Raw genomic sequence first — 23,868 nt, forward strand, 5'->3', positions numbered from 1 at the left:
ACAAAGTGTTTGAAGTCACGCTGGTACGTTCTGTTGCTGTGTTTCCATTCCATGATTAATGTGATTTGAAGAGAAGTAATAAAATGAGCTCTAACATGGAAAGTAAGCGTTCCCGGACACATGACCAGATAACATATTTTCTTTCTTTGTGTGTGAGGAATGTTTCCTGAAATTTTGGCCGTACCTTTTTGTAACACCCTGTAGAGGGTTTATACAAGGGCGATGTACTTGAGGACAGTATTACGTAAATGGAAGAGGATGTAGCTGACGATGAGATGGAAGATATGGTAATGCGTGAAGAGTTTGACAGAGCACTGAAAGGCCTAAGTCGAAACAGGAGCAGACAACATTCCATTACAAATACTGACGGCCTTTGGAGCGACAGCCATGATAAAACTCTACAATCTGATGAGCAAGATGTATGAGAGAGGCGAAATATCCTCAGACTTCAAGAAGAGTATAATAATTCCAATCCCAAAGAAAGCAGGTGGTGGCAGATGTGAAAATTACCGAACTATCAGTTTAATAAGTCACGACTGCAAAATACTAACGCGAATTCCTTACAGACGAATGGAAAAACTGGTAGAAGCTGACTTCGGGGAAGATCACTATGGATTCCGTAGAAATATTGGAACACGTGAGGCAATACTGCCCCTACGACTTATCTTAGAAGATAGCTTAAGGAAAGGAAAACCTACGTTTCTAGCATTTGTAGACTTAGAGAAAGCTTTTGACAATGTTGACTGGAATACTCTCTTTCAAGTTCTGAAGGTGGCAGGGGTAAATACAGGCAGCGAAAGTCTATTTATAGAAATCAGATGGCAGTTATAAGAGTCGAGGGTCATGAAAGGGAGGCAGTGGATGGGAAGGGAGTGAGACAGGGTTGTAGCCTATCCCCAATGTTATTCAATCTGTATATTGAGCAAGCACTGAAGGAAACAAATGAAAAATTCGGATTAGGTATTAAAATCCATGGAGAAAAAATAAAAACTCTGAGGTTTGCCGATGACATTGTAATTCTGTCAGAGACAGCAAAGGACTTGGAAGAGTAGCTGAACGGAATGATTAGTGTCTAGAAAGGAGGATAGTGGAATGTAGTCGAACTAAGTCGGGTGATGCTGAGGGAATTAGATTAGGAAATGAGACACTTAAAGTAGTAAAGGAGTTTTGCTATTTAGGGGAGCAAAATAACTGATGATGGTAGAAGTAGAGAGGATGTAAAATGTAGACTGGCAATGGCAAGGAAAGCGTTTCTGAAAAAGAGAAATTTGTTAACATCGAGTATAGATTTAAGTGTCAGAAAGTTGTTTCTGAAAGTAATTGTATGGAAGTGAAACATGGACGATAAATAGTTTGGACAAGAAGAGAATAGAAGCTTGGAAATGTGGTGCTACAGAAGAATGCTGAAGATTAGATGTGTAGATCACATAACTAATGAGGATGTACTAAATAGAATTGGGGAGAAGAGGCATTTGTGGCACAACTTGACTAGAAGAAGGGATCGGTTGGTAGGACATGTTCTGAGGCATCAAGGGATCACCAATTTAGTATTGGAGGGCAGCGTGGAAGGTAAAAGTCGTAGAGGGAGACCAAGAGATGAATACACTAATCAGATTCAGAAAGCTGTAGGTTGCAGTAGTTACTTGGAGATGAAATAGCAACCACAGGATAGAGTAGCGTGGAGGGCTGCATCAAACTAGTCTCTGGACTGAAGATCGCAACAACAACATTTGGTAGTGATTGGGATACAATGGACGATCAGCTCATCACTATTCACACTAAGCGACGCTTGAGGTCGTGTAAGAAGCGACACCATGGGACAAGAGTGATTTCAAGTGAAGAATCACGCCGTAACTTGTGCACACGTGGCCCGTGGTTTCCATACTAGGGAAGGCTGCGAATTTAATCGATCTGAACTAACCTTGACGTAGGGCTACGCTACAGATCAGTCTGTCATCACAACCTGTATTTCAGGAGGGAGTGGTGGGGAGGGGGAGGGGATGGAGGAGAAATATCACACTCTAGCCAAACGTTTACATGATCTTTTCTGCGTTTCATAACGAACTACTAAATCATTTCTAGAAACGGCACTTTGTGTTTGGAGTTGGTTGTTTACTGTGCGGCAACGGGCTTTCGTTTGCAGTGTAAACATGAACTGTGTTGAATCTATTTTAAATGCTAACAGAAGAGCCGGGGCAGTGTGGAGGGTAAAAATCGTAGAGGGAGACCAAGAGATGAATACACTGAGCAGATTCAGAAGGATATAGGTTGCAGTAGGTACTGGGAGATGAAGAAGCTTGCACAGGATAGAGTAGCATGGAGAGCTGCATCAAAAAAGTCTCTGGATTGAAGACCACAACAACAACATCTTTACAGGCCTTACATACGGGGTGCGCCAAATAAAAGTGGCCCGGAGAACAGAGTTTCACGGTACAAGGAAACACAGCAGAGGATTGGAAATACGATACTAACCTGATTATACCAGATGTTGAAACCGATCATCATTTTTCTCTTGGCCTTTTTGTTCCCTGGTCAGCAAGTTGCAGAAAGCTGATCGAAGGTAGGCTGCTGGAATTGCTGCAGTCTCATCCGAGATGCAGATGCTAGCCAGTCAGCAGGTTGCGCTTTTGCATTTGACAACGAACGGCACCCGTGCAGTGTCCTCAATACGTCGCGAGTGCAATTCGGGGTGAGAAGAGTGCTCGGTGTAGTCGTGGGTGCATTATGTTGGAGACAAGTGAATTCGAACGTGGACAAATTGTTGGCGCTCTTATCGTGGGTGCTTCCGTAGCCAACGTATCCAAAGTGTTTCGTGTTTCAAGAGGCACCGTATGGAACATGTATTCCACATGCAACGAAAGTGGAAAAACAGTGAAATAAAACAGCCCTTTTGTTTTAATTTCCTGTTTTGGAAGTTCCGTAGTTCCAATGGTATCTAATAAGCGAAATCGCGTAATACATTAAATCTCATAAAATTTATTATTCCATTTGGTTACTAGTAGGTCATGCTTGTCTAAAGTATGTTCGCAATATTTTGCATTTACAAATTAATCCATTACTAAGGAAATTTAGGATAGCATTCTTATTTTTCAGTATTTTGTATAACATGATGTACATCCCATGTAAAAGACTTTTCTATTGTACACGACAGTTTCGGCATAAAATAAGACAGATTTTGTGGATAGTTACTCATAAAACTGTTAAACTTTTAATTGTTAATTTAATAAATATACATTGTAGTTTTGTTGACTTGATTGTTAACAAACGTATAAATAGGAGGAGCACAAGACTCAAGAATGGACAGTTGGAGACAGTTTTGAGACGCAACCACTGTGTCGCACGTTTGTGCAATAATGCAATTGTTGTAATACAGTATTGTGATTATATAACCTGTTATGTGGAGTGGGCTCCCACTAAGAAGAAAAAAATGGCTCTGAGCACTATGCGACTTAACTTCTAAGGTCATCAGTCGCCTGGAACTTAGAACTAATTAAACCTAACTAACCTAAGGACAGCACACACATCCATGCCCGAGGCAGGATTCTAACCTGCGACCGTAGCGGTCGCTCGGCTCCAGACTGTAGCGCCTAGAACCGCACGGCCACTCCGGCCGGCCACTAAGAAGAAATGGTGCAACTTGTCATAAATAAACCACTATAAAAACGACTTGGCACCTGGATTATTTCATGGAATTCACGTAACTTGATCCAGTTAGCAGATGAAATGGACCGAGGCAACGACTACTTCAGCAGCAGCAGGAAGCAGATTACTCCGAGTTACATCGAACTAAGATACGTATAAGAAATCAACTGAACTATGTAAGTGTCACTGCAGAACTAATTACTACAGTGTAATGTTTTGGAAACTGTTCTAGCAGTAAACATTTGCACTTGTCTCAAAGTAATTCTTTGAGTGGCGGAGGCCAATGTGATCAGTAAGAAACACCCCCATGATCACACTTTTCTTGATGTCTATGGAACACAAGAACAACAACCAATTTTTGAGGTTTTTTGTTTAAATCAAATAACCTCTATTCGATGTTGAAAATTTTTGCCCCAGCAAAGTTTCACTGTCTTCCCCATGTAACAATTAATTTCGTTACAACAGATAAATCGCAACACGGACGGAAGTGTTTATTGGCTGATGATGGATGGCGGTCATTGAAAAGGACTGCAACGATAAATAAGAGAATGGCAGTTGCAAATGTCACTGCAGAACTGAATGTCACACTCGCGAACCCTGTCAGTACCAAAACAAGGCGAAGGGAGCCCCCTAAGCTGGAAATTTCAGGGAGAGCCAGAATTCCAGAACCACAGTTCAGTGATGGAACTGCTCATAACATGAAAACGTGGCACCGAAGCCATAAACGTTCACTGTGGAGCAATGGAAGAAACCCGTTCGATTGAATGAGTCTTGTTTCACATTGTTTCCATCTTCTAACAGTGTTTACGTCCCATGAGTGAAATAAAGCGGGAGTTCGGTGATGATTTGGGCATTCATATCACGTTATTTCATGGGCCCCATGGGTACTCTGCAAGGTCGCATTACTGGCAAAGATTATCTGACCATTCTGACAGATCAGACTCATCCCATAGTACGGTGTTTGTTCCCAAGTGCTAATGCTTTCTACCAAGACGACAGACACCTGCTCATACAGTTCGCATTGATCAGGAGCACGAGGATGAATCGTCATATCTCCCCTGGCAGTCGCAGTAACCATTTTTCAATATTATGAAGCCTTTGTTGTCTACTTTGGAGATCGCTGCTCACCTCCATCATCCTTATCTGAACTTGTCACTATTTTATAGGAAGAATGGCGTAAGAGACCGTAAAACACCATACAGGATCGGTATTCATCCTTTCCGAGACGATTAGAAGCTGTTTCGAATGCCAACGGGTTTCCTACACCCTTTTAGCCAGGGTAATGTGTTGTGTTTTTGTTTCCTTCCTTTTGTCCAATTATTATAGGTAAATGCATATTTACAAAATTAAACTTAGAGCTGTCACAGGTTTTTTTACGACACATTTTTAACAAATAGCGTGGTAAGTGAAGTAGACATTTTTGGAGTATCAGTTCAAACTAAGTTTAATCATAAGCGTCACAGATAAATGAAAATATCCTATGAACACCATTAAAAACTACACATATTTCCCTGTACTATTAATAAAATTAACACTCACTTTATAAAGGGGATGCCTGTAATAAATATAAGAAGGTCATTCAGGGAGGTGGTATCTCATATTCAGCAGTGTCTACAAACACTTCGATCTCTTACAGGCAAATTTGGGACACGAAAACAAGATATTATTTTCCTCAGCTTCTGACACATTCACATGCAGGAGAACCGTAAATGTTGATTCTCTGCAGCTGTAGAGGAAAAGAGACGTGGTTAAACCGAATGATGGTGGAAATCGTTAGTCCGTTAAAATGAGCCACTTCAAATCAAGGACAGTTCCTATACGTGCAGCTTAGATAGCTAAAACTTCTACTTCCTCACGCTACTAATGAATAATGCGTCTAGAACCGCTCGGCCACCACGGCCGGCCGTGTCCAGTGCCTTGTTGACAACATGGTCCATGAGTTCGTGGAATCGGCGCTGCACTCGAATCTCATCACCAGCTCTTACCAACTGAAATAGGGACTCATCTGACATGGCCACGGTTTTCCAGTCATCTAGGGTCCAAATGATATGGCCAGGAGTCCAGAAGTAGCAACCGAGTGGCAGATGCACGTCGCTTCACTGGCATGATGTACTTCAACGGTACCAGTTCTACACTACATACAGCGCTCCAAAACGACCAGTATACTCATTTAAGGGGGTAAGTAATATTTTGCACGAATTGCTTGGATGCGCGACTCACCCGTATGGATGGGGTGCTTGCCGGTCATGAGCGCGCTGCGCGACGGCGTGCAGATGGCCGTGACGTAGTAGCGGTTCAGGATGACCCCGGCGTACGCCAGCGCGTCGATGTTCGGCGTCGGGATCTGGTTCGAACCGTGGAAGCCGACATCATTGAACCCCTGGAAATGAAAGATTTCTCTGTAGCACAAAACACTGTTATTACAGTAACGTGTTCCTTAAAGCACACAAAAACAGAACACTGTCACTTTTTAAGTAACGGACAGGTAGCACCAAAGAGGGGAATTAAATTAGTCACTACAATTTTTTATGCAGTTGTCTCGAACTATCAGTTAGATAAATAAAGATAATCGCAAATATATTGCTCACAGGCCTAATTTTGAGTAAATGAGCTTGTAATAGTGGAATACTTGGAAAGAAACTCACCTTCTAAATACAGTTAGCTTAAAATCATGTATTTTATATTTAGTGTAAAGAAATTGGAAAAAAGTCGCTAACATATGGTGAAGAACTAGTTACAAAACTATTTGTGACTAGCTGACCCGGCGAACTCTGTTCCGCCTTAAAGCCAATAAATAATCAGATTTTGGATGTCCAATTTTTTATTAGGAAATACAAATAAAAAATTAAGTATTTTAATGATTCTTTATTCTTTATGTTTTGGGGTGCATAGTTTCCACTCTTCAATTAAATACCTTGTGATACACGACATTTTTTGTTTTATTATCAGGCGTAAGAACAAACAACGCAGATGGTCTTCCGACCCGTGAACATGCCACATATAATTGACCGTGTGAAAAACATGGATATTCCAGATTTAAACCACAAACTTTCAAGATCTTTTACATTGTTCGGTTTTGTTTTACGATAAAAGACGAATTTCACTGCTTATTACCAGGAAACGATTAGTTGTTTGTGTAGATAAAATTGGACAAATGACTGGCAACCGATTTTAAATAATTTGTCTTCACCCATTTATAATTATCTGTGATCGGATTAGGTAGTACAATTTGGAGTGAATGATCTCAAACGTTATGCTTAATATGGATAAGACGCGGGACTGCGGGGTCTCTTATTTTTCAACAGTATATTTTTTTGATGTGACAATATTTACAGTTACTCTTACATATGGGAAAATGCTTTTTTAAAATAAAACATGTTGTCATTTTCAACCAACTTAAAAAAAGAGGTTACTCAATTCAAAAGTTTATATTTTTTTAAAATGTTTGTTCATGGTTTAGGCTACTCCACCAAAGAATGCATTGCCAACCGAGCCGTTTCACGGGCTGCCTCACTTTGCTCTTGTGATTGAGAAACACGAAGTCCAGGCATATTAACGCGGCGCTCTTCACTGGCAATTTGTTGTTCTTCTTCAGTCCTTTCATTCGCAATGCTTTGTATCCTTCTTGCATTACGATTTTATCGAGAAATATTCGATCGTCTTGGTCGCGGCATTGTTAATGATGATTCAAAGAAAAAAAATTAAATTTTTAATTAATGATATATACTGATACTTAACTATAGACGTTTAGTTGTCATTTGCGGTTTGTTATTCCATGTCAGATGCGTTTTTGTTATACCACGTTTTATAGTGACGTTTAGCTGACATTTGCGTTTTGTTATTCCATGCCAGATGCGTTTTTGTTATACCACCTTTTATAGCAGTCGAACGGGATAAACAGTATCCTATGTCCGCCTTCTGGTTCTAAGCTACCTCTCCACCAATTTTCAGCCAAATCGGTCCAGCCGTTTTTGAGTTATAAATAGTGTAACTAACACGACTTTCTTTTATATATGTACTTATACAATGATGAGACAAAACGTTATGAGCACCTACTTAAGGGGTTGTTGGCCCACCTCTGGAACGTAATTGAGCAGTGATTCCACGTGCCAAGGATTTGACAAGTACTTGATAGGTTTCCAGGGGTTTGTGGCACCAGATGCTTACGCATAGGTCACGCACTTCCCGTAATTTACAGGCGTTTGGCTTATGAGCGCGGTGCTGGCGCCCGATAGCGTCCCAGTTGGGTTTCATCGGATTCAGATAAGCCGAATTAGATGGCCAAGATGTCAACGTGAGTTCCCTATCACGCTTTTCAAACCACTGCAACACGATTTTGTTCTTGTGACAGGGACAATTATCTTGTTGGAAGAAGCCACCGCTCTTGGGAAGGACATCAAGCATATGGTGTTACAGGTGATCAGTAATAATGTTCACGTAGTCCGCAGCTGCCATGGTGCCTTCGTTTGCTACCGCAGCCCCGTGGAAGCCCACGTGAATATCCCCCGTAACATAACACTGCTCTCACCGGCATGCGTCCGTGTCGCGCTACATGTTTCGAGCAGCCGTTGGCCCGATCTGGACACGACCTTGTTTAACAATAAACGGGATTCATCCGACCGAGCGACACGATCCCATTGATCTGCGGGCCAATTTAGATGATCCCTTTCCCACTGTATTCATAATTGGCAACGTTGCTGGGTCAACATGGGAACACGTAGGCAGTATGTTGAACACAGTGCAGTGAACAGCGTGCTCCAAAACACTTGAGTCTGCTCCAGCACTGCACTCTGTCGTCAGACCAGCCACGGATCGCCGCCTATCTTGCTTTAGAGAGCGGGCAAGCCTCCGAGCCCTATTTTCCGTGATGAGGTATGGACGTCCGACTCCTTGTCGCCTACTCGTGGTTTCAGCATTCTTCAACCAATTTCCATAGATGCTCACGACAGTAGGACACGAACAGTCGATCAGCTTCGCCGTTTCCGAGATGCTCACTTCCAGTCTCTGTGCCACGACAATCTGCCTTTCATCAAAGTCGCTTGAGTCCGCACCACTTATCGTCGCTAGAATGATTCCCTGTTCGTCTCTGCTCCGCGGACATATTACCGCGTCACGTACCCCGAGCGCCACATGGCAGCATGCAAACTTGCGGTGGACGGTGGTCATAATGTTCTGGCGCATCAGTGTAAGGATGTGTTATCAAATTACTTGCATGGATAGCAGTAGTAAGGCCATGGGGCTACCGGCTCTCTGTTTATAAGCTTAGTGCCGTACGATCCTTAGTACCATCTCCGTGACATCACACGCCTGGGTTGCCTAGATGCAGGGGCAGGACTGCAAGAGTGACGGCAGCATGAGAGTAGGTCCGCGCGCGCGCACACACACACATACTTGTTTGTTCTCCCCATCGCAGCCCAGTATTGTATCACAATAAAAAATGAAAATCAGCCAATCTGTACGAAAACTGTAGCCGCCGTCTTGTTCTAGTACTTCGATCTCTGTACCCAGAATGGCCGTCTTGCTCTCAAAACCGTTTTGTGACAACATTATTCTTGCATGTGGACTGACAGGAAAAATTAGAGAAGGGATGGTCAGTAATGTTAAAGGAGGAAATTTGTGATGCATTTAATAGTTATCTGTGTGAATCTCTGCCAGATACAACATCAAGGCGATGAAATACTGAGCTGTGATTGGAAAAATAAAATGTGTGTGTGTGTGTGTGTGTGTGTGAGTGTGTGTGTGTGTTTGTGCGTGCGTGTGTGTTCATGAATTCGCCAGCTGCCATCCTGCCGCTACACTTGCCGCACTCCTACTTTACCTAGACAATTTGGAAATTTCTGGTAAGGTCTTATGGGACCAAACTGCTGAGGTCATCGGTACCTAAGCTTACACACTACTTAATCTAACTTAAGCTAACTTACGGTAGGGACAACACACACACACCCATGCCTGAGGGAGGACGAACCTCCTACGTGGGGACCCGCGCGAACCGTGACAAGACGCCTGAGACCGCGCGGCTACCCCGCGCGGCCTTTACCAAGGCCACCAGGGCGTGTGCACAGAGACAGTATTAACGATGGAACGGCACTAAGTATATAAACTGCGAGCCACAAACCTCATAGACATACTACTCATAGCTTTTCTAAAAAAATCTTTTTTTTATTATACTACGTGAATGAATTTTTGTTGTTTTTTTAAGTTAATTGTTACGTGATACTGTCATTTTTAATATTTAATTGTCAGTCTAAATATTTTATTCAAATTTCATGTAGCTTGTGACTTTTAAAATGCATTTCTAAACGCTGATAAAATGATTTTTTAAAAGTAATATGCACTATAATACATGTAAATGATAATAAGTAATACATTTTTAGAATGAATTTGCACTCTGCAGCGGAGTGTTCCATCTCCGTGGCTGATGGAAACTGTGTGCTGGATTAGGAGACGTACCTGGAAACATATTTTTAATGTCTTTATTCAATTATTATATTTATACATATTAACCCACTACCTAATACATTAGCGGGTCCTAATTTCATACTTAATATTTGCAGCTGTTATTTCTACACTACAGGTAAATCCTTATTATTAATCTATCACTACAGGGTTCTCTAATTTTCTAGTTTTTAGTTTCTGCCTATGTCGGAATTTTAGTTACTTATATGTCTTTCTCTAATTCTGTTAGTGTTAAGATGCATCTACTTTATTCTACGAGCCTATGGTACCTGCAGCGTTACAAGTGTGCCAGTGATCTATAAATCTAATTGATGTTGGCCTGGCCCACCGAGCTAATCCCAGTGGGCGTGCCCCTGCCACTGGGCTGACCAGTAACTTTATATCGCTGCAGTCTGTACTAAGAGTCCTTATTCTATCTTCTACATGCTAACCTATTTCTTAAATCTAGCGTCCCCGGTGGTGATGCACGCCCTCCCCCCTAATCCAGGGCAAGGCGGATCCCAGCCGTGAAGCGGCTGGCCAAGTCCAGGCCCGGCGGAACAGGGAAGGTGCACAGAGTCTAAGTCGGTGTGATCGTTACTGGTTGTTCCTTAGAAAATTCCCGAGGACCTTTTTCGAGATCTCATCTGTAAGTTTGTTTAAGACATTGAATGTGTCCTCTTGCCTTAGCAGGTGGTGCGTGTCGTTGTTCTGAAGTTGTTGTCTTAATTCATTTGCTACGTCATCGGAGAGGGGCCACTCATACACCACATGTTCTGGAGTGACTTGCACAGCGCCACAGTCACACGCTAGTGTAGCCTGCTCCCCGAACCGACATAGGTATGTCGGGTAAGGCCCATATCCAGTAAGGAAATGCAGCAGTCCTCTCGTAGGCATGAAGTATGTTAACTTTGAGCGTTCCTCTGTATCGGGCGTCAGCTCATAGGTTCTGCGCCCCGTTGCCTCATTATACCACTGATCCTGCTATAGTTCTAACCCTCTCTTTTTTATTGCAGTCTTGTCCCCATCATAGACCCCCATTATTTCTATTATTTTTTCCCTCCTCTCCTTCACCAAGTACCAGGCAGCCTGCTCTATGATTTTAATATCCAGTGGACAGATCCCCATTAACACCAGAAGCGCCCCTCCAGGAGTTGTTCTGTATGCTCCTGCTGAACGTAGAAGCATATTTCGCTGCACCCTTCTTACGGCCACGGCAGGCATGACCCTCCTGTGTGCCCAGACCCCTGATCCGTATCCTACAATCGATGTTAGAATGCTGTTATGGTAAAGTTTTATTAGGTTAGGTGGAAGATGAAAACGTTTATGACCTATTCCGATGAGGTTGTTTAGCAGTACCAGAGATCTTTGAGATCCGGTATCAATGCGTGATGCAAAGTTCCACCTCTCATCGATGACTACACCTAAATATCGGGCCTCAAAGCGCCGAAGAAATGGTGAGCCATTGATTCTTACTGTTGGGTTTCTGACAAGTTGACCCTTAAGTAGCAGCTATGTTGACTTACCAGGTGCGATAGTAATTTTACCCTTGTGGCACCATGCTGTCAAAATAGTTATGGCTCTCTCTACTTTGGGCTCTAAATGCTCGCGGCTCCGGCCGCCGACCAGCAGGAGGAGGTCGTCAGCGTAGGCTATGACCTCTAGCACATCGTCACTACTCTTCAGGTCTTCCAGAAGTGACTCCACGTTGATGTCCCAAAAGAGAGGTCTCAGGACGGAGCCCTGAGGACATCCTTTGGTTACTTTCTTACTGACTTTGCCGCTAGGGGCCAATAGCCAGACCTCCCTGTCTGCACAATAGCTCCTCAGACAGCCATATAGCGGCCCTGGACACTCCTTCTCCCGCAAGCAGGAGAAGAGTGAGGGCCACCACAGGTTGTCAAAGGCGCCACTGATATCCACCATGATGCCGACGACATACTTGTGCGGGGCAGAGTCACAGACGTCGGCAGCCAGGGCAATTGCGTCAGACGCAGACCGCCCTGACCGGAAACCGAATTGTCTGTCACTCATCCCGCACAGTACACGGCGTGCTGTCAGTCTGTCTGCTAGCAACCTCTCAAAAAGTTTGCCCAGTAGGTCCAATAGACAGATAGGGCTGTATGATATAATTTCTGTGGGATCTTTTTCCGGACCCTTTTTGATTATTACTATATTTCCTTTCTTCCAGGTTGCTGGGAATTTCCCAACTCTCAGGCACTCGTTGTACAACTTTGTGAGAGGTGCCACCAGCTGGGGGGCGAGGAATTGCACCACCTCCACACTAATGCCGTCTGGGCCAGGAGCCTTTCCCCTCTTAAGTGCCTTTATTTGGGCAGCTACTTCCTCTTCAGAGAAGGGGTAGAGCATGGTGTTGTTCTCATAGATCCTTAGGTCTTCTAATTCTTTTCTGTTCTTCTGTGTGATCTCCCTCATCATCGTCAGGCAACAGGACCCGAAGGAGGGCCTCGGCAGTTTCCTGTCAAGTACTCGTCATCCGGTTCCCATCCATGACGGTGGATAACACCATTGGTGATCTCATTTTTTCCAGTACAAGTTTTTACGGGACACCCCAAGGGTCTGTAGCCAATTGGCTTTGCACATAGTTTTCCCAGATCCTCATCCTGACTGTCCTGAGCTCCTGTTGAAATTGCTCCTTGCTTTCTCTGTAGACTTGCAGCCATCTCTGTTTTTCTCCCCAGACGACACTCCACCGGAAGTACTTCCTCGCCCTCCTTACAGCCTGGCGCATCTGTCCCAGTTCGACAGACCATGGTGTGGGGATGGCCGCGACGGCTCTCCTCTTGGTTGGTACAGCTGCTCGTACAGCCCTGGTAATTTTAATCAATATCCGGTAATATCGGGATGTCGCACTCTTCCACTAGGCGGTCCCACTTTGTCTTGTTATAATTAAGCTGTATCTCCCACCCCATGTCCCAGTGGAACTCCCTTTCCCCTATCGTGAAGGTTATTAGATTGTGGTCACTTGTTGTTATTCTGTCCCACACTTTCCAATTGGTGACTTTTGTGACAAGATTTGGCGTTACTAATGTAACGTCAATGTTTGTACCTTTCCCCCCCTCCGCCAGAGTAGGTGGGGGGGGGGGGGTTCCCTTGCCTGTTGGAAACCACAAGTTGCAGTGCCATAATCGTTTCCTCCGCCTTTTCTCCTCTGTCTTCTTGAGTGCCACTGGACCATAGGGGGGACTTTGCGTTTATATCTGCAGTCATGAGTATTTTGCGCCCCTGCAATGCCGTGGCTACTTGTGTTAACTTGTCCAGGAATTCATCTATCCCTCTTCCATATTGGAAGTACATGTTTATGATGTGTAACACTCCCGCTGGCTATTGTAGCTCCACGACATTGCAGTGCTCATCGGAGAACTGTGCTAGGACTGTGGCTCTTAATGCTCTGTTGATTATTATGAGTGAACCTTCGCCTTTCTCGAGTAAATTCGTTGCCGACTGGGCTATCTAGGCATGACTTACGCCATTACTACCGCCAAAGATTCCGGGTTGTGTCGCGGTCCAACACATTTTTAATTTGCCAGGAAATTGCAGTGTTATATTTTCCAAAATACACTAGCGATTCCTTTCGTACCGCCAGTGGTTTAATAGTCAGTTCTGCTGAAACAAGTAGTAGTAGAAGTCACCGGCGTATTATTAGTAGTGGCAGAAGGAGGCAGTCACTTTGTACAAATCTCAGTTTGTGAATGGTGTGTACGCTAATAATGAGCAAATGTAGTACGTTCCTGAAAGGTATCTTCGCTTTGTTTTGCGAAGAAAAAAATTCCAAAGATGAGTATTTGCAGCAACGAAAAATCTGCATAAAGGAATTGAAGAATTAAAAAACATTTAACAACTGATAATTTTTTCGTAATGCGGGGTCACAGTTATATTTCTTTAAATTCTGTACCGCCATTAGACTGTTGTTTATTTGCAGTCTCACATTTACACTTGCACGATCATGATATCGGCTTCAAAGTGCCATTATCAAGTGTGAGCCAAGATGGAATACTCAGTGATGAAACAAAGCAGTAGGCTTTACCAGAAATATCGACCCTTAGACAATGTGTCTAATAGTGTGTTTTAAATGCGACAGTATGCCATCTTTATAACAAAACACTTGACAATGGTACCCTGAAGCCGAAATCATGATAGTGTAAGTGTAAATGTAACACTGCAAATAAACAACAGTCTAATGGCGGTACTGACTTTAAAGAAATTTAACAACTACTGCTTTATCTACGAGGGAAAGTAATGTCTCCGAATTTTTATGTGAAAACTCTTGAAGCTTTTTAAATAAAACCAACTTTAACATTCAACATCCTTATTCTTCATGGCTACATATCTGCAGTCCTCTGCCGCTAGAGGGCTCAAAATTGCAGCGTGTAATAATGCTGTGTGTAATGTAATTATGTCGGTGCGTGAGAAACAACGGGTTTTGAATTCGAATTCTAAGAGCTCGTCCAGACATGGAGCACCCTATGCTTCTGCCAGATGCTACAATCCGATGCCTTGGGTTCACTGTCATCGATCATCCTCCATCCAGTTCAGACTTGGCCCTATCCGATTTTCATCTGTTTACGGAACTTAAAGAAGATTTTCGAGAACTTCACTTTGGTAATGATGAAGCGGTACAAGTAGAGGTGAGATTGTGGCTTCGTCAACAAAGTCAGACATTTTGTAGTGATGGTATCATCAAACTCGTCTCTCGTTGGGAGGAATGTATTTGTCGCAAGAGCGACTATATTGAGAAATAAATATGTAGAAATGAAGAGTAAAGATGTGGAATGTTAATAACGTTTGTCTTATTTAAAAAGGCTTTAAGAGTTTTCACATAAAAAATTCGGAGCCGTTACTTTTCAGCGCGCATGCAAGCTAAACACTGAGATAAACATGTCTTTTAGTTCATATTATTATATATTGGAAAAAAAAGATCGCCTTGAACTACATGCAACCTCAAACATTTCGCGAAGTGAGCTAACATGTGCATATTGGATTTGTAAAACTACACTCCTGGAAATTGAAATAAGAACACCGTGAATTCATTGTCCCAGGAAGGGGAAACTTTATTGACACATTCCTGGGGTCAGATACATCACATGATCACACTGACAGAACCACAGGCACATAGACACAGGCAACAGAGCATGCACAATGTCGGCACTAGTACAGTGTATATCCACCTTTCGCAGCAATGCAGGCTGCTATTCTCCCATGGAGACGATCGTAGAGATGCTGGATGTAGTCCTGTGGAACGGCTTGCCATGCCATTTCCACCTGGCGCCTCAGTTGGACCAGCGTTCGTGCTGGACGTGCAGACCGCGTGAGACGACGCTTCATCCAGTCCCAAACATGCTCAATGGGGGACAGATCCGGAGATCTTGCTGGCCAGGGTAGTTGACTTACACCTTCTAGAGCACGTTGGGTGGCACGGGATACATGCGGGCGTGCATTGTCCTGTTGGAACAGCAAGTTCCCTTGCCGGTCTAGGAATGGTAGAACGATGGGTTCGATGACGGTTTGGATGTACCGTGCACTATTCAGTGTCCCCTCGACGATCACCAGTGGTGTACGGCCAGTGTAGGAGATCGCTCCCTACACCATGATGCCGGGTGTTGCCCTGTGTGCCTCGGTCGTATGCAGTCCTGATTGTGGCGCTCACCTGCACGGCGCCAAACACGCATACGACCATCATTGGCACCAAGGCAGAAGCGACTCTCATCGCTGAAGACGACACGTCTCCATTCGTCCCTCCATTCACGCCTGTCGCGACACCACTGGAGGCGGGCTGCACGATGTTGGGGCGTGAGCGGAAGACGGCCTAACGGTGTGCGGGACCGTAGCCCAGCTTCATGGAGACGGTTGCGAATGGTCCTCGCCGATACCCCAGGAGCAACAGTGTCCCTAATTTGCTGGGAAGTGGCGGTGCGGTCCCCTACGGCACTGCGTAGGATCCTACGGTCTTGGCGTGCATCCGTGCGTCGCTGCGGTCCGGTCCCAGGTCGACGGGCACGTGCACCTTGCGCCGACCACTGGCGACAACATCGATGTACTGTGGAGACCTCACGCCCCACGTGTTGAGCAATTCGGCGGTACGTCCACCCGGCCTCCCGCATGCCCACTATACGCCCTCGCTCAAAGTCCGTCAACTGCACATACGGTTCACGTCCACGCTGTCGCGGCATGCTACCAGTGTTAAAGACTGCGATGGAGCTCCGTATGCTACGGCAAACTGGCTGACACTGACGGCGGCGGTGCACAAATGCTGTGCAGCTAGCGCCATTCGACGGCCAACACCGCGGTTCCTGGTGTGTCCGCTGTGCCGTGCGTGTGATCATTGCTTGTACAGCCCCCTCGCAGTGTCCGGAGCAAGTATGGTGGGTCTGACACACCGGTGTCAATGTGTTCTTTTTTCCATTTCCAGGAGTGTACTAACTCAGTTACATGATTTTTATTGCGAGATGAAGAGGTGGGAAGTTACAAACTGAATTATCGTTGGGGAATATGATCCCGATGCTCTAATGCGTCCATTTATGTAGATTTTTTGTTCAAGGACTCCGTTTATACAGCTTCAAAGAAAGGTTTGAATTAAAAGCCTCTTCGACGTCACTGTCGTTCGAAACGTGACGTTTACTCAGTTTCAGAAAGGAAATGCATGGAAGTAAGCATAATCTTTGTAAGGAACAATTCTGAAATTAAAACTTGGTAAATCAGAGACAGGCAGTGTAATTATGTAACGTGTATAAAAGTTACAAGTCAGTTGAATCATTCATCGCCGCTGAAATGCAACTTCATATACCTCTTACATATATTCACATAAAAATTTCTGAAAGAATCCGATTAAGATCCACTCTTTACTAATCCGTTGCGAAACTGTAGTGAATGGAAACAGACGAAACAGAAATGGACTGGAACGTGTCATGAAGAGCAAGAACTTTAAGTTTTTACCGTTAGAAGTAAAGCAAAGAGAGTCAACTCAAAAGAATACTTGTACCGTCAGCTTGGAATATGAATGGATAAAGAGGTGAAAAATTGCCAAACGTAAACTATTTGAGACAGGAAAAGTCCCACGCTGAAGAATCTTAATAAAATCTTGGAAATAAGTCACGGCCAGCAAAAAGCAAAAATAAGTACGTAATTCACTTCGTGATAAAAGTACCAGAGAAATGTCACGTATGCCGGCCGCGGTGGTCTCGCGGTTCTAGGCGCTCAGTCTGGAACCGCAGGACTGCTACGGTCGCAGGTTCGAATCCTGCCTCGGGCGTGGATGTGTGTGATGTCCTTAGGTTAGTTAGGTTTAAGTAGTTCTAAGTTCTAGGGGACTGATGACCACAGATGTTACGTCCCATAGTGCTCAGAGCCATTTGAACCATTTTTTTGTCACGTATGACGAATAGCGAGGAAACATAAAAATATGTTAAAATAATCAAATGATCGTAGTAACATTAAATGCGCACTATACTGATTTCTTAACGCTGCCAACAGCTTCCGTTATTATCATCGATTCCAGGTTATCTCTCCACGGTTCAGTTGTCACAAAAGTTGTGGAAATACTCCTAGCGAAAGGACTATTAATCACACTGACAGCTGTTACCTCGATAGACACTGAAACTCGTCACTCTCCTTAATTCATACGCAAAAGGAAAACATCGTAACGTGGCTACGTCATTTGACGACACGAACCGACTTTCACAACAGAACAGCACTCTTTCACACTCACTACGTTTTCATGCAAGGCATTGTGTTTGTCTTACTCAAAAAGATTTCAAAAATGCTTTGCCATCGTTAACACGTTTTTAATTCTATTCTTTTTGTCTTCTCGTACGTCACCAAACATACTATATGCCTTTCACAATATACGGTGTTCTGTAATTTATTATGTTTATGTTGTTAAATTACTAGTTTGCAGCTTAATAAAAACGCCATGTTTTCATTTTGCGATAGGAGGTACAAAAATATTGTCATAATTTCAAAACTGACAAGCGCTTCTTCATTTGTAAGGTAGACTGAAGTCAAAAAGATGTGTAATTTTTACTCCAAATTTTAAAACCGGTGTTTGGCCAACTCATTTGCAGATGAGAAGCTGCAGTGAGAAGACTGGAAGAGAAGCAGGCTCCCTCCAGTACGACAATATATCCTTGATGGCTATAGAAAACACACATTGTTTTGTTATGCAGACTGATCGGACAGAATGTTCTCGATATCTAAGCCGACTGTAAGGGAAGAATCAATAAAAATTAAGATGCAGTCCTATGTCGTTATTGTACGACTAGAGAGTAGGTATCATGTGAGATTTGACACTCTTCAGCATTCAGATGAGCAACGGAGCTGGTGGCATATGACGCTGCTGTGGTCGGGAAAGACATAACTCCAGAAAGCTATAGTGAAAAGCAAGAATATGTGAGAAGGAACTACGACTGGTGCACAGGCTGGCAGCTGACGATCAAAACAAATGTAAAATAATGCGTATAAATAGACCGAAAAGCTTTATGATGCTATTGTCGACCAATCACTGGAAACTGAAATAAATATACAACATCCAGGGGTGCTAAGGAAACGTAATTCATGAACAAAAGAAGTGGCTTATTCGATCTATTTGTTTGAGATCGATATCAGGTAGGATAAAGAGAGAATATAGAGAAAATCCACAGAAGAGCTAAGCATATTGTCGCAGCTTAATACAGTAAGCGCGAGAGGGTTCCATATTTGCTCATGAATCTCTGTGGCAGACGCAATAAGACAAACATTCTGCAGGAGGGAGTAATTTACTGTAAAAATTCCCAATACTTATGCTCCAAGTATATTCAAATGGTTCAAATCGCTCTGAGCACTATGGGACTTAACTGCTGAGGTCATCAGTCCCCCAGAACTTAGAACTACTTAAACCTAACTAACCTAAGGACGTCACACTCATCCATGCCCGAGGCAGGATTCGAACCTGCGACCGTAGCGGTCGCGCGGTTCCAGACTGTAGCGCCTAGAACCGCTCGGCCACCCCGGCCGGTCAAGTAGATTCATTCAGCATATTATTTCCTCCCATATGTAGCTCGTGAAATAACCGTAACGGGAAAATCAGAGAATTTTGAGGTTTACTGAGAGTCGCTCTTTACACACACCATTCGCAATTTTGGCAGCGAAGTGAGGAAATTATAATGGAACCAGAAGTATTTTCCGGCACATAACATAATGAAATTTACTGAGTGTAGAATTGAATGTAAAAATATTCGGAGACTAACTAATTTGAAATGAATAACCTTAGATCACATTGCCTGTATCGCTAGAGCTACTGAGGAGAGCAAGGCCTAGGTTCTTATTCTATGCGCTCCGCCTTTGAGGCGTTTTCGGAACAATGACGGACTGTTTTACTCCAGTTAGGAAGCGCAGTTTAGCGAACACTGAGTGATGGCGGTGGCGACCGTAGGGGCAGCAGTAGGGCACTAGCGGCTGTCTCCACAAGTGTGTCAGATATCGACACGGCGTCGTCTCGAACAGAAGCTCCCAGACACTGGGGCTAGAATACGACGGCTGTGCACCACAGGTGTTATAGACATAAATATATGACAGTAAGTATCACTATTCAGGTCGAGTGATCTAAAACCTGTATCCTATTTATTTCGTGAACGATTCAAGACACTAAAAAGACGTTTTCGGTAAAGTGTAATAGGCACACGGGAGCGTAATTTTGTTGCATGGGTAGTATTCTTAAATCTTGTATCAACCGAGATATTGGAGCAAGTATGTATGGAATGATGTACTTTTCAGTGCGTTTCTAAAACTCTTGAAAACAGGAGTTAACATGACTGTAATTACAATAATGTTTCTCTAACTTAAATTCGGCTAAGTTACATTCTGCATAAATGAACAACATATCTAGCATCTCTTCGTTGCTGTACATTGTATTCACAAAAATCTTCAAATAAAGACAGTTGACTGAATGACTGGTGTGCATTTTCATTCTGTTTCCTTCTACACTCATGCTCATAAATTAAGGATAATTGCAGAATGTGGCTCCACTCAACGTAAAACTACACAAAACTAGCGCTAATACCATAGGCACATAGGTAACATACACGACACGGTATTGGTGATAAGTTGAGAAAACCGTCCCGAAACACATGTGCTACAAAACGCCACTGTTTCCTGCGAATGTACTCTGACACCAGTATGGGATATTCTCACCATGCACACCTACACAGGCCGCACAACGGGTTGGCATACTCTGGATCAGGTGGTCGAGCAGCTGCTGGGTTATAGCCTCCCATTCTTGGGCATTAAACCGACCCTGAGTGTACCAGTCACGGAAACACATTGTTAAAACCATAACATAAAAACCATAACATAAAAATGACTTTGACTAGCTCACACTGTAGGTACACGATGTAACTCCACTTGTTGGGATTGACAACATACACTCATGCTCATAAATTAAGGATAATGCGGGTTTAAATCACTTCGGGGTGCGACCATGCGGTGCATTTGACCTGCGGTCGTCGCACGGTGGCACTGGTAGCAGTTCACATACGCAGAGGTGTGTTGGTGCATGGCAGAGTATGGTGCAGCGAGTAAGTGTGCGGACGTTTTCAGACTTGCTAATGGTGACTTTCCTGTGACCAGGGGTCAGTGGAATGCACCTTGCAGGTCTCCGGGCGAATAAACAATGTCTGTTCAGTCGACTGTAGACTGTGTGTCTGGAGACCACTTTTCCAGTAGCTTAGGGCTCACCCTCCCGAATGCGAGTCCAGTGTGATAACCACTGCGCCACGTCCACCTCCACTTCTGCTAGGCTCGGTGCAAGGCTTAAGAAAAATCAGAACACGTTCATAGGATTTGTCGTCATAGAAAAAGTGTTCGACAGTGGAAAATGGTGTAAGATATTCGAAATACGTAGGAAATAGGTGTATGCTATTGGAAAGGGAGGACTGATGTACATTATGTTCAATAACTAAGAGCAAATTTGAGAATGGAAGACTTGGATTAGAAAAGGTATAAGACCGAGACGTAATTTTTTTTTTTACCTACTATTCAATCTGTACATCGAAGAAGCAGTTATGGAAACAAAAGATAGGTTCAGGACTGGCACTAAAAATCGGGATGGAGGAATATCAATGATAGGATTCGCTGATGGCATTGCTATTTTCTGTCAATACGAGGAATAATTACTGAATATACTGAATGGAATAAACAGTCTATTCAGCGCAGAATATGGGTTCAGAGTAAAACGAAGAATGACGAAAGTAATGAGGAGTAGCAGAAATGAGATTAGCGATGAGCTTAATATCAAATTAGAAAGTAAATGAAATGAAAGAATTCTGGTATCCTGGAAGCAAAATAACACGTAACGGATGAGGCGAAGAAGATCTAGAAAACGGAATGGCACAGGGAAAGAGGGCGCCTCTGGCCAAAAGAAGCCTATGAGTATCAACCATCGGTCTTCTTTGAGGAAGAAATGTCTGAGAATGCACGTTTGGCGAATAGCATTGTATGGTAGTAATGAGTAATGGACTGTGGGAAAACCGGGAAAGAGCAGAGCCCAAGAGTTTGAAATGTGGTGCTGCAGAAGTACGAGAGGCAGTGAAATGGAAACCAGGCACAAGTCACAAAAGTAATCACTATACGCGTTGAGACATTTACCCCACGGAGTAGACGAGACGATCAGTTCCTGTTTGGTTGAACGCGGTCGGCCACCGATCCACAAACGCACCCACTCTTGCACAACCGCATCCGAATGAAACCGACGTTCACGCATATCTTTCTTCTGGTCGCCAAAGATGTAAAAGTCACACGGTGAAAGATCTGGGTCGTATGGAGGATGTTGCAGTGTTTGCCAACCAAATCACTAAAGCATAAGCCTCGTCCGACTGTGGTTCCACGACCGAGTAACTGGGGTCTATGTAATCGGAGGCGTCCGTGTAACGGGCGGACGTGGAATGCAAGCCACGTCTGTTACACGGCCGTATGAAGGATAGTCGGATCGTAGGCGCTAGCTGTACGACACTACAGCTGCGTGACAGCTCGACGACAACACTAAACCAGTCCGCTAACGTCGTAACACAACAACTGCGTGCACATGTGTTGTGGCACTATACCTTTCCCCTACCACAGCTGTGACAATATAGAAACGTAACAGAGCTGCCACCTGTCACGCGGATTGTGTGTTATAGCGGGTGTTCTGTTTTCAATTTACTGGCTCTTGTGTGTTGAAACTTATTTGGACTGATAAGGTAAAAAATGAACAGGTTCTCTGCAGAATCGGCAAAGAGAGGAACATGTGGAAAACATGAGAAAGAGGTGACAGGGTGATAGAACCCGTGATCAGGCATCAAGGAATAACTTCCTTGGTTCTGGAGGGAGCCGAAGATGGCAAAACCTACATGAGGAGACTGTTGAGGCATCAAGCAATAACTTCCATGGTTCTGGAGGGAGCCGAAGTTGGCAAAACCTACATGAGGAGACTGTTGAGGCATCAAGCAATAACTTCCATGGTTCTGGAGGGAGCCGAAGTTGGCAAAACCTACATGAGGATACTAAGATGAAGAGGTCTGCAGGCAAGAGGAATTCGTGACGGGCCGCATCAAAGAGTCGGAAGGGAAAAAAAGGGAAAGCCGATTAGCGTCTGACAGAGGGAGGAGACGCCAAATAATTGGTCGTTTGATTGGATAAATGTTCTCGAAACGGCCCTGGGTACGATATGACGGGTTTCACAACAGGTCCTGAGGAGAGCAGATAGATTACCAAATAAATACTATAGCCTGCTTATTGGAACATAGCTATCTGTCTACCAGCACGTCACCTCAATACGACTTCGCCAGTGTAGTGGGGGAGGCAACTACACAAATAAATAATCCAAGTACCAAAACTAAATTACAATCATGCTCATAAATTAAGGATAATGTTGATACATGGTGAAAAAAAGCTCTAGTGAGCGGTTTGCGGGTTTAAATCACCTCGGGGTATGACCATGCGGTGCATCTGACCTGCGGTCGTCTCACGGTGGCGTTGGTAGCAGTCCACATACGCAGAGGTGTGTTGTTTCATGTCAGAGTACGGCGCAGCGGGTAAGTGTGCAGACGTTTTCAGACGTGCAAATGGTGACTTTGTGTTGAAAATGGCTCAAAGAATACACATTGATGTATTGTCATTATGAGAGGTAGAATACTAGGCCGACTGGAGGCTGGTCAAAAACAGTAAGTCGCAGCACGGGCACTCCGTGTGCCACAAATTGTGATCTCAAGATTATGGCAACGATTCCAGCAGACACGAAACGTGTCCAGGTCTACAGTACGGGACGTCCACAGTGTATAACACCACAAGAAGACCGATATCTCACCATCAGTGCCCGCAGACGGCCACGGAGTACTGCAGGTAGCCTTGCTCGGGACCTTACCGCAGCCACTGGAACAGATGTCTCCAGACACACAGTCTACAGTCGACTGAACAGACATGGTTTATTCGCCAGGAGACCTGCAAGGTTTATTCCACTGACCCCTGGTCACAGGAAAGCCCGTAAAGCCTGTTGTCAAGAACACAGTACAAGAACGAAGTGTCCATATTAACTGGGAGTAAGATAGTGATGCTGTATTTCGCCCCCACTGTTCAATCTATAAATCGAAGGAATGACGGAAGTAAAAGCAAGAGAAGGATTAAAATTAATGGTGAAGTGATATCAATAGTAATAGTCATCTGGTGACGTTGTTATCCTCAATGAAAGTGAAGAAAATATACGGAACCTATTGAATAAAATCAACACTCTGATGAACACAGAATCTCGATACACAGTAAACCAAA

At 43.9% G+C, this 23,868-nt stretch overlaps 1 protein-coding gene across 1 annotated transcript in view; it reads right to left on the minus strand.

Annotated features, from left to right (window-relative positions):
- Nucleotides 1–23,868, minus strand: part of LOC126251791 (arylsulfatase B) — a 346,307-nt gene that overhangs the window by 87,091 nt on the left and 235,348 nt on the right. Inside the window, exon 4 of the mRNA XM_049952418.1 lies at nt 5,863–6,022. Coding sequence (XP_049808375.1) covers nt 5,863–6,022 — 160 coding nt within the window. The remainder of the gene's footprint in view (nt 1–5,862; nt 6,023–23,868) is intronic.

Source organism: Schistocerca nitens, chromosome 4, assembly GCF_023898315.1.
Source record: "Schistocerca nitens isolate TAMUIC-IGC-003100 chromosome 4, iqSchNite1.1, whole genome shotgun sequence".
Taxonomy (NCBI): domain Eukaryota; kingdom Metazoa; phylum Arthropoda; class Insecta; order Orthoptera; family Acrididae; genus Schistocerca; species Schistocerca nitens.